The following is a 12,698-nucleotide window of genomic DNA, read 5'->3' on the forward strand; positions in this document are numbered from 1 at the left end:
TTTTTAACAGGGACAAACATTTGAAACAAGCGGAGATTTTTTTAAAAAAATATGCGGCCAATAAATGAGGCGAATATTATATTTCCTCAGTGACTACTAACAATAAGTTTTGAAATTGCTACGCAACAACAATAGTAGAAGTGGGTAAAGCAACAAGGTGGAATAAAATTGGAAATGTATTATTATCAAATTAGGCATTGCAAGTGTATCTATATATGTATTGTATATATGTGTGTGTGTACATATAAGATTTGGAATAAAATACGTGCAACCCAATTTCACTTGGCAAACTCAAGCAACACTGCAACTACGTAGACTTTTCTTTTATATCAAGTAAAACACGCACCATAATTATAATTTCAACAATTTCAGACTGAAAATAATTATGATAATAATATATTAAACGTCGTTACAACATATCTTTCGGGAAAGGGGGAAAAAAAAAAGTCAGACTGGATTATTTATGGATTGTAAAATATTGGATAGTGGAATCGATAACTCTATGATTCGACACATTAACAATATTGTTTTGTACCGACATTCAGAAATGTATGGCTTTGCATAATTTGCAAAGCTTGATTATTCTGAAATAATTGTCGTCGACAATTTGTCAATATGACAATAAATTGCATAGTTATTCACTTGATGTCACTGTTTAAAAAAAATCTATTACTTTTTTCCATTTTGCATAAAATAATGCAACAAAACAACAGCACTGATGGCTCTGATTAGAAAAGATTGGGGTCTATATTGCGATACAAAAAATTTTCGTACCAAATTTTAAACTGATCACAAGAACTGTTGTAAGATTATAAAAATATACTCTTTCTCTATCTGTTGACGCCTTGAAGATAAACGCATTAGAGCTCATGAAAATTTTCTGCTTCAAATTAAAATGAAATAAAGTAGCATAGGAAAATTGAAAACAATAAAGTAAATGAAAATATAGTGCAAAAATATCTTCAATTACATCTCTCTCTCTCTCTCTCTGCAGCGACTCGGATTATACATATAATATTGGAGTACATGAGGCACTCCTGACCATATGGACTTAGCGAATACTTTCATCGTTTGTAATTTTGCATTCTTGTTAGTAAGTTGTAGCAAAACATAAGAAAAGAAAATTTTATGAAAAAAAACTATTGGCTTTGTCGGTAATCGCTCAAATTTTGCAATGACAATTAATCATCATTGATATTGATGAAATTTACGGAGTAAGTTATTTGTGTAAACAGAAGAATTCAAGAAGACTACAGCGAAGATGTCTGGTTAGTTACGAAAAAAACGTATTTAAGAAAGAACGAAACTTGAATTTATATCAATCTTGAAGCAAAAAATTTTTATCTCTTTGCAAAAAATGTGTTGCATAAATTTATTTAGAATCGACGATGACTATTATTTTGATATTCAAACAATTAATGGCGTTCCAAATGTTTGTTAAATCTTGTAAGAATCGTGTTGTTTGCGAAGATAAAATTTTCTTTTCATAATGATCTCAACCAGTTTTAAATAGCCTGAAATATATCATGTATTCACATATATTATATGTATATGGAACTGCGGGGGGACTCTGTTTGTGAGAAAAAATTAGCAGCAATGACATTGTGTGTAATTATAACAAATATAGAGATCAAACGCAGCGCCTATGATTGAAAACCACTCTGTGTGCGAATAAGGACTCTCTCTACTTTACCAACCTTATCAGATTTGGTTTTTCCAATATGAGAAGGAGCAGCGTTCCGTATCGCTCTGAGTTGCGTAAAGTTGGGTGGCTATATAATATATTGAGCAGCATGCAAAGTTTAGAAATCAGTTGTTGTCAGCTAGGATTGATTGTTATCAATTCAATCATTAAATTCGTCTTTGCTCAACCTGTATTTGGGAGGAGGATTCACTTACCGGTATTCGAGTACTTAATGGAAAACTAGCTTTACTACATTCAACAACGTAGTACTCGCTACCATTTCGCATCAGGCACTTGTTCGGATCTCGCCCAGTTATACAAAACAAAATATTCGATCCAGTTTAACATTATTTCGTTTTCTGATAATCTACTGAACGATACCTGACACATGAACCTCTTTCGTTTAGTTGTGAATACGAATGAAATATTTATGGTGAATAAATGCAAAAAGAAATTCCCAAGATTTTAATACATGCCAATCAATGTTTTCACGTATTCAAGATTATATTTCGATATTCACCTTCCAAAATGCGTAAGCTCCTAAGCTTGAATAAATTCATACATAGATTTTTCCAATAAAATTAAAAAATAAAACTAACTTTACCAATATTTGATTAACACCCATTCCATACTGTAATTAGTGATAAAAACAACAGTATGAATCTAACGTATTTTCTTTCTCATTAAATACTTTTACTCATGCCAGACATCATGATGCTTATTTTTCATGCTTGAGAGATTGTTGAAAATTGCTAAAGGCAAATAATCAAACCAAAATTCACTAGCTTGATGCTAATAATTTTATATCAACTTTGTATCGGCTAATAGAATGTAAATTCACGTCCACTTTTGTTTTTTTCTCATCGAGCATGGTTAAAATTAGCTAGACCAAAAGACAGACCCCAAAAAATCAAAGTTTCATTTGACGCTAAGCATGCTCAAGCAATCTCCTAACAACGTCTATGTAATTAGAAGAGCGGTGTACGACATCATAATTGGACAAAGTGACCATGCATACTCCGTAAATTTTTGATCAAACTGTATCCCAAACTAAACATTTACAACATTTTGTTTCTAGTTAATCTATGATATATAAGTGTTATATCAGTCAAAGAGGAAGAAAGAAAAAAAAAAAAGATTGAGAAATAAAATACTCGTTATTCAAATTGGAATAAACAATATACAAAATTATCTACTACTCTGAAATATAACTCGGCATCTATTCGCATCTTAAGAACTATAATAAATTATTGAAAAGACTTTGTTAATCGTTTCATGCAATTCTCAACGTTATTATTCAACCTTGAGTTACGTACGTATCATCACTTTTCCGCAGTATTGGGTTATTTTATGAACAATCACGATAAAAGTGAGAATCTAAAATTATTTAGCACCCACCATGGTCTTCCCCGTCCAGTCGAATTCACCATCGTTAACAAATCCTCTCCTGTCAAATAGATCCTGGAATAATTTCCTCAGGTGTTCGTAGTCTGGAGTTTCGAAAAAGTCTAATCTCCTCACGTAACGCAAGTACGTAGCCATCTCCTCGGGATGACCGTCGCACAAAGTTTCTATTGGCGTAGCACGTTTCGTGTCCCCTATTTTTTGGTAACGCTCTTTTAACGTATCCGCTTTAAGTCCCTGCCACGGCAAACTACCTCGTAGAAAATACATAAACATATGGCCCAGCGCTTCCAGATCATCTCTCCTGCTCTGTTCTGATAACAATAAATAAATTATGTTAACGACTAAGAGCAAAAAACCGAAAAACGAGTAAAAGATGTTGCGGTATTAATCTTATATGCGATGAAGTAAATAAAAGTAAGTTTGTAAAATGATTAAACCAAATTCTTCGCTGTACTATTAATTCTCTATTCAAAATAAGCGCATGTCATATATTTCTCCAAATTACCTTTTCCAAGGTGGGTATTGATGCTCATGTAGCGTGCCGTACCCGTCAGGCTTTTATGTTCCCGATAAGGTATGTGTTTGTTCGTCTCCAAGTCTATGTATTCTTTGGCTAATCCAAAATCTATTATATGAATCGTCTTTTCTCTTTTGGTCGTACTCCTGCCGATGAGGAAGTTCTCTGGTTTTACATCGCGGTAAATTAAGTGCCTGCTATGGACATACTCTATCCTATGAAGCTGCGAACAGAAAATTACCCAAACATATTATCAACGGTTAAAAAGTATTCAATCAACGTATATTTGTTCGGTTACATAAAATTGATTCAATGAATATTCGATTCCAAGAAAATAATCAATAGTGCGATTTTCTAAAAACGACAAATTTAGTCAACAATCTAAAATCGTCAAGTCGTATATCATATCGAACCCTTTTTAAAAAAAATTTAAGAAATTTATCATTTGTCACAGCCACAGTGAACTTGACTAAAACAACATCTTTACTACGTAATAGAGATGAATCTAATCAAATTCGAATTCTATCAAGCTGAAGTATCAACATTTTGAAAAAAGGTTTTAAAATTGGAACGTTTGGAAAATGATTAGTCTTTAAGATACCATTATTTGATCATTTTCAATGTACCAAGTATAAAAGCCTTTTCTCAAATCGTTGGATATCTCATAGCTTGTGTCACGTCAATTTACTCAGAATCGTTTCATTAAGTAATACAAATGTTGTTTCCTTCACGTTCATCATAATTGGGACAGATAACAACGCCACGGATTGTTTAATAGTCATTTTATTTCACATTCAGACGATAAGGTCTAATTCATCGTTGATTCTTTACAGAATTTCGCCTCGAGTAAAAATCACAAGGGTTTCAACTCGCTGTCATCAATTATGAATAAAATAATGGTTTGTTGATAAATAAATAATTTAAAAATACTCACGAGCTGCATGGCAATGATAAGGACGGTCTTTAGTGAAAATCTTCTGCCACAGAGGTCAAACAAGTCTTCCAGGCTCGGTCCGAGTAGTTCCATCACCAGGGCGTTGTACTTTCCACAAGGCCCAAAGTAAAATACTTCCGGGACACCCTCTATATGAGTGTTATGAACTATACCAAAAGGAAGGTAGTTTCACCCCAGAACACATATTGTGGTTTGGTGTGCGGTGAGGAATTTGTGACGAAAACACATGAAACAAAACAGCGTCGCAATGTAGGTGTATCCCAAACGGACACGTAGAAAAATAATAAAAAAGGTTAAGAGGAAAAAAGAAAAAAAAAAAGCAGGAAGAAAAAAAATTATGTCATTATCCGCGGTTACAAGTAACGAAAGTTGATCCGGTATTGATACAGCGAATGAAATACTTCGTGCCATAAACTTTATAACCAACCAACGATCTTCTAAATGAGTAATAACATTGTCAAACAACGAGAAGAAAATAAATAGATAAACGTATCTATCTATGAACATTTGACTCTCCATATATATGCATGGAATATGTTATTTGATAAGAATAAATCATATATATATATATATTATATATATATGTGACGTGTATATCTTTTCTGTGATAATAATATATGTATATATAATATGAACTGTCCCTCAAACTCACCATGTGTCCCTAATAATTTGTAAAACCTATATTCTAAGTGAAGCTGCGGTGCCTTTGACTTCATTGGTTCCTGGAACGAAATTAAATTACTTCGTTTTAACGATGCTGTCTCGTTATCAGTCATTTTAAATATCGCTAAGTATTCCTGTCAGAATCTAGTTCATAAATTGTCAAAAATACGAAATTAAAAATGTAATCATATTTTGATACGACAAATGCAAGTTGGGAGAAGTTCAATGACATCACTGCAGCACATGCTCAAAGATAATAACTACGAACTTTTAGCCAACTTGTACGAAGAGTAAAAAAGTCATTTGTGACAATTAGACGCGATTTGACTCTGCATGAATAAGAAATGAAACGCATCAATCTAGAGTCAAAATACAAGCAAACCGCGTAAATAAATCACTCTCCGGGTAAGAAGAAACTTTTTTATAATAGCGAATTAACAGTATACTATAGTATTATAGTATGTAACATGTAAATATGTATAATTATTTGTTTACTAACCATTTTTATAGCCACATGCTCGTTGTTGTATAGGTTTTTACCTGCAACAAAGAATGAAAATTGTTTCATTAGTCATGACTTTACATAATAACGTCACATAATTTAGGTAGATTTTAATCACTTATGAATGTAACGGTAAATTGAAACAACTGACTTGCCAAGTAAAATCGTACATAAAGATGTTTGTTATATAATCTTAAGAATTTGAAGAAGTTTAATTATGATCGATAAAATTTATCGGCATAAGTTGATCGGATACAAGTTTTCAAAAGACTTGGGATAAGAAATTAAAAAAAAAAAGAATAGGTATAATACGTACAAGCAATTTCATTCATTCATTCATTTATTCGTCGTTCGATATCATTTTCAAATACCGTTCTTGCACATATATAATGAAATGTACCTCGTGGAAAGTTTGAATTTTTGCGAAACAGCAATATTTAGAAGTTATATATACACCGGCTAATTTATACAAATTGACTTGTTATATAAATTTTCGCAGCGTATAATTATGGAATAAAAAGCAAAAAAAAAAAAGAAAGAAATTACTGCGCAGGAAAACACGTGGTTTGTAGAAATTTGTTACACATCATTATTTTGAGTTCAAATACTTTTGTACAAAAGTGTAAAGCAAGCATCGCTCGCTTTACATCACGCTGTGTGCTATCGGTCTTTTGTAATTTTTTCTTTTCTTTTCTTGGTCTTTAGGTACACACAATAACGACGATATTCAACTTTCGATATATATCCTGATTCTTATTATTGTAATGTACATATAAATGTACGTAAATTATTATACATATATATTCTTTGTAAATCATATTTTCCATGCCTAATATGAAAGAATGAATATACCTGTACATGTCCATGAATCGTTGGATGCTCTATCCAATAATTTTTTTGCGGTACATTTACTGTATTCGTTCAAGCAAGTACGTATATGCTGCGTATAAAGCAACCGTCAGCTGTGTATTTATGCAGAAAAATTAATTAAATCACAACAAACGCTCGCAATTTTTCCGGTATTTGTGATGCATAGGCGTGTATGTGTTACATTAATATGCGAACGCCGGCAAAGAAAAAAGAAGATTTGAAAAAAAAAAGAATTGATCATGTTAAAACAGTGATGAGGAAAAGCGTATAAAAACAAGCAGGTTTGAAGCGAAGAGTTTTCAATTTTTTTTCCGGCATGCCGTATGAGCCAAATTTAAATTTTGAGAATCTGACTTTCGATTCGTGATCTGCGACCCAAACAAACCTTCGGGTACGAATTTTCATTCAAATTCATTCGTCCATACTGAAGATGTCATCGTTTTAATTTTTTTATGCTTTTATTATTTAAGTAATTAGAAAATCACCTAACCGATCAAAGCCAAAATAGAATCGGTTCTAAGTTTGTAAAAAGCCGCGTCGATCGAGACCAAAATCATAAAAATCCGTTGACTCGTTTTCGAGATATAGTCGGACGATAAAATTGATCACATTATACGCACGTACGCAACATACGTCTATCTGAAAATGATTCGAGATGATTCTCTAGATTTGAAAACTCGGAGATCTAGTGAATAATGAACTTTTTACTTTCGGGTTGATTACAATAACTTCCTTTTTCCTCTGAAAACAGAGAAAACGGGAGTTAATACTGATGTTCAAAAACATAAGTTTTCAGTTATTTATACAATTTCAGCAAGCATTATACATGTAAATTGTACACTCAGAGATATGTATATTTATACGTAATAAACCCTCTAACTATAATCTATAATTATCAAAATTTTGGCCAAGTTCAATCAATCATGGCTACGTAATGGCTTTCGGAGAATTAATCGTTCAGTCTTGTGGTTCCCCTATTGCATCGAGTGATTCATATACATAATATATATAAATCATACATACATATATATATATATATGTATATATATATATATATATAGGTATAACGTGAGTGTAATATGCATATTGTAATGTAAAAGTCGTGAAAAGCATAACGTGCAGCAAAGACATTGCTTGCGTATAATTAGATTACAATATTAAGCATATACAGTAAGGAAAATAATAATGAACTTATGACGCTCTTTACACGATATATTTTTCTTTTCCCCTCCATAGTGTTACAGGTATATACGTAAGTATGTATACACAAGACCCTAATTTGTCCTCCTGTGATCCGTTTTCGGGACATTATACACAACTATATATGTAACTATGTATATATATCTAACCGTATAATACAATATTCGTTAGTCAATAACGCGACTTACACACGTATCGTACAACGGTATGCCCACATAGATGATATGTGGGAGTTCGACAAAGAATACATGGCTGCTGTAAACGGATTTCGTGTATGACAAAGTATACGTATGACACACACGCGAACGCGTGCACGTCAATAATAACGACAAGTATTATTCCTAGAGTACGAGTAGTAGACATTCCTCAACCTTGCCGTCCGCATAACATGCATGATAAGTATGTGTAATAATTAAAGACCGGCCGAAGTTACGGTTTCGGTTTCGGTCAATTTTGCCAAAAATACTGGTTTCTGTTAAAAATTGAGCGAAACCAGCGTTCGTGTCTGGTCGGGCACTGTCGGATATGTTGCTAAATTAATTCCATACCTAAGTTGCATACCGAAAATAAATTCGCTTCCTAATAAATTCAAGTCTTTTATTTCATCTGGTCGAATAATATGTCACGAGGCAAAGAAAAACACTAAGATTACAGAGTATATGATGAAAATTTAACAAAATTTCAACTCGACTATACAAGTGTCGGTTACGGTTACGGTTTCGGCTGAAAATCGTCTTACGCTCGGACACTAATAACACCGTAATAGGTATGGACACACATTAAACAAAGAGGATTAATATTCGCGTAGCTATGCAGCAAAGCACCGATGACAGCAGCCGAACATTTTCCACTATACGACGTTAGGTATAATTGTATAAACACACGCGCTTTCCCTCCTTACCTTTGACCTTGAGGGAGGGTACATGACAGGTATGCACGCACATATCGCACGGGTGTAATAATTAGCTCGTTCGTATAATAATACGTACGTTTAAACGCGAGGAAAAACCTACACACACACACACACGCGCGCACACAGAAGCCATTAAAAACGTTAAATCTCTACGCGAGGTTTCGTGGTTACATGATGTTCAAATCTAATAAATCGATGTCAATACACCGAACCATATACGTCATGAATATTGTAAGCATGCATCTGCACTGCTATGTATTAAACGGCGGTAGATTGGTTGTATATTTCGCACACACCCCGTTTCGCATCAAACGATAAACAATTAAGATTTAAAAAAAAATACAACCCGAGGAATAGATTTGATTTAAAATTTTGTCAGGCTACGTCATGTACGTACACCCGTACATATTAGGTGGGTATATTCGTCGTCTGGTGAGGCTGCGATTTACGGTCTCGCGACAAATCACCGTCATTCGCTACATACGTACAATATATATATATATATACAAGTATGCGTATAATATTTCAACCGTTCTTTACTTTCATTTCACTTTATCATTTATATTCATATGTACAGTATTTATATATGCACATATATGTATTATATGTTTCTCTTTCCCGTCGTCGCGACAGCTGCAACATCGTTAACGACGTTACATTATACGTACACTTGGGGTCAATGAATGCGAGACGGTTAATTTTTTTCCACTAGACAGTTATGTTGGCAACACAGAGAAACCTACAGCGCCGTAGCGGTCCCAGCGTGAAACAAACTCAATCTCAATAAACGTAACGTAGCCCATGACCGTCGAATCTAACTTTCGAATACCTGTCGATCTAACAAGTCGTTATCCCCGCGGTATTTTCAGGTTAGATTCGACGGTCATGGGCTACGTTACGTTTATTGAGATTGAGTTTGTTCGGCGTTCGGCCGACTTCGGCGCTGTAGGTTTCCCTGTGTTGCCAACATAACTGTCTAGTGTTAAAAATTAGCCGTCTCAGATTCATTGTCCCCAAGTGTACATACAGTATAGCTATATCTAACAGTATATGCATACGCAAAACTATGGGTATATTTATATTACGGTGGCTCTCCTCCTGTATACGATTGCAATGTTGACCGATTAGCAAAAACCTATTTTTTTTTGCCTGAAATTAATAGAATATTGAATATATCATATCGCGTTTGAAGACCTGAATAATATTTATTCGCTGCTGAGGGACACGCTCTTAAAAATCGGATTTTGAAAAAGTCGCCGGGAGATTGAAAAAAAATTATTATTAAAAACTGTTAAACTTACTTTCGATATTAAATTATCATTCGAGGTCTAATTTATTTTGGTTCAATTGATTACACAACAATTTACGACACTGTGTTTTTCATTTATTTCGTTGATTTTTAATATTTCAAAGGTTTTCTTAATAATTGATATGATGAACGCGAAAAAGCAATTCAGGAGCGGAATTCACTTACACTGTTCAATGTATCCACCATTCACGGTTACTACTGCCAGAAACGAGGCTCAGGTTAATAACCTTATCGTAACGAAACATTGGTGAATAAACCAGTATTTTTAAGAAACGAAAATTTCGTAATATGAGTGCGTTTTGTTTTATTACGGTTTGCAGAATTTCAAACAATTCCAAAATGGCGAAATAACTGTTTTTTCCTCGGCATGAATCGTTACGATAACGTTACTAACTTCATTACAATTCCCAGAACTCTCGTTCGGCAGGATGCGATATCATCTCGTGCACCGAAGACTGAGAGAACAGACCGTGTGACATCAACTTTCACGGATGAGTGAAACATTCTCTCCCACGTAATAATCCAATTCGCCAATATCAAAAAAAATTCAACCGTAACGCCATCTCGAAGAATCTAAAATGTTCGTTACAACTGCCTGGTGGTTGATCGTTGACTGAATCAATTTTGGCAAAGTTCTCGACATCGTTTACTTTGGTGACTTTGTTGATAGTGGAATTTTTTCACAATATCTCCCAGAAATAGAATTTCAACTTTGAAGCGTTTATTTTTATTCTAATTTTACAAGAAACGTTTCATCGAATGTAAGTAAAATATCGTCGAATTTTTAAAATATCAGAATTTAATCATCGAATAACAATTTCAGGAGGAAATAGAGTTGAACATTCTTTAATATCATCTTTTTTTTTTCTCAGTCTCCCAGAAACATTTTCAACGGCGTGTATGTCAAAAACGAATAAAGATTTTCCAGATTTCCAAATGCGAAATGAAAGACTCGTTGCTCTACTTACGAGAAAAAAGAAGTTTTCGAAAATCGGTAAACACGATTAGATTTTATTCGCGTTTAAAATCGCCCCCCCCCCCCCCCCCCCCAGGGCTCCTTTTTTCTTCTCTTTTTACCCACCCTGTATATACATATACTTTATCGTATGTCGGTCGGTTAGTTGTCAATTTTTCCAATAATCCCGGAAACTCCGAGCAGGATAAAATATACATATATCAGCGAGAAAGAATAGTACAGTCTGTGCAAACGTGCACGTATATTGTATAATATATACATGTACATAGAATACGTATGCGTGTACTATAGATATACAAACGTTTCCATACGATCGATATAAGCCCTTGTTCAAACCGTGAGTAAGAGGGTAGCGAGAAGAGGGCGGCGAAGGCTAGCGAATAGTGAAGGATCGAGCCTTTTTCCTCCATTTATCAGTGAAAAGGGAAAAAAAAGAAATTTAAGAAACGAAAATTGACATAAAATAACCAAACTTCGATCGATTCGCCCGATGATCGTTGCGGGTGTATCAAAAAACGTAACGTTCTAATTTCAATTTCTTCGACATAAATACAGTATAAACGAGATACGCTACAGCACATATCGTTCATATTTAAGGTGAACCGATTGTATTGTTTTTTTTTTTGTTCGTTTTTATTTTCTACCCACTAAATAGACGAGGATGTATAAATAATTAACAAATATCTGTCTGTCGCGGTGCATCATTCTTGGCATGCCTCTCTCATTATCTGCATCCTACATAACGCGCAATTATGTACTTGTTTGTATATATGATATACGTAGTAAACACACGCAAACAGTATTCTTCACCATCCGAACTCCGCAAGATTAATATACGTTTATTGTAATGTATATAATAATGTGCATAAATCAAACGTGGTTCTTTTAAAAGCATGGAACATAAAAATTCGTCGTTGTCATATGATAATAATAAACACTGTATGGAAATCAATGATATGTTTATGTATAAAATTGAAATCGATAAATCATAAAATCTTAATACTTTTCCATGTTCAGTAAAATTTTGCGCGACATTCGTTTTCGTCTACTCTCAATCATCAACAGCATAATAAATCATTGATCGATTGACGAATGGTAAATTAAAAAAACACTCAATGTCTGCATACACGTATCTTGTCTCATACCTTCCGCACATGTTTTAAACAGGAAGGAACGGAAGAAATGTCTTGTATATAATTGCAAAAATTTTGAATTTAATATGTATATACATAACAGGTTAAGAAGAAAGATATTCAAGATATTACACGTCGTAGTCGTATCCCGGGTCAAAATGAGAGAGAGAGAGAAAGAGAGAAATAGGGACCTGGACTTGAGCCAGGAATTGCTAGAAATAGACCAAAATACAATTTTCTCATCGAGGAGGACGATGATGGGGTGGTGGATGCCAGATATCTACAGGTATATATTACCTACGTATCGAACATTGTTTTTCTGCAATATACTTTTTGTCCGTCCATTTATCACTCTCTGCAACGTATATAAACGCATTAATTAACAAGGCCTTTCAATTTTCCATTGATGAAGAAAGGTGACATTATTTTATTTTTTTGTTTTTTGAAAATTTTCATTTTATTTCCATGTTTTTTATTTCATTATATATTTTTCTTTTTTTCAAACAAGCGTAGAAAAATGTTGGTACGTGTGTCGAAAATTCCTCAACGCACGCGCGACGAACAATTTT

At 33.7% G+C, this 12,698-nt stretch overlaps 1 protein-coding gene across 16 annotated transcripts in view; it reads right to left on the reverse strand.

Annotated features, from left to right (window-relative positions):
* LOC124307831 (casein kinase I) overlaps positions 1 to 12,698 on the reverse strand; it is a 56,758-nt gene that overhangs the window by 11,450 nt on the left and 32,610 nt on the right. For 5 of the 16 annotated variants that reach the window (XM_046769949.1, XM_046769950.1, XM_046769952.1 and 2 more), the window contains exons 2-7: positions 5,726 to 5,766; positions 5,216 to 5,285; positions 4,543 to 4,709; positions 3,597 to 3,831; positions 3,083 to 3,402; positions 1,698 to 1,772 (exon numbers count right to left, since the gene is read on the reverse strand). In XM_046769949.1, coding sequence (XP_046625905.1) covers positions 1,698 to 1,772; positions 3,083 to 3,402; positions 3,597 to 3,831; positions 4,543 to 4,709; positions 5,216 to 5,285; positions 5,726 to 5,766 — 908 coding nt within the window. The remainder of the gene's footprint in view (positions 1 to 1,697; positions 1,773 to 3,082; positions 3,403 to 3,596; positions 3,832 to 4,542; positions 4,710 to 5,215; positions 5,286 to 5,725; positions 5,767 to 12,698) is intronic. The other 11 variants (XM_046769958.1, XM_046769959.1, XM_046769948.1 and 8 more) reach the window with 3 other exon arrangements.

The sequence above is a fragment of the Neodiprion virginianus genome, chromosome 6, assembly GCF_021901495.1.
Source record: "Neodiprion virginianus isolate iyNeoVirg1 chromosome 6, iyNeoVirg1.1, whole genome shotgun sequence".
Taxonomy (NCBI): Eukaryota; Metazoa; Arthropoda; class Insecta; order Hymenoptera; family Diprionidae; genus Neodiprion; species Neodiprion virginianus.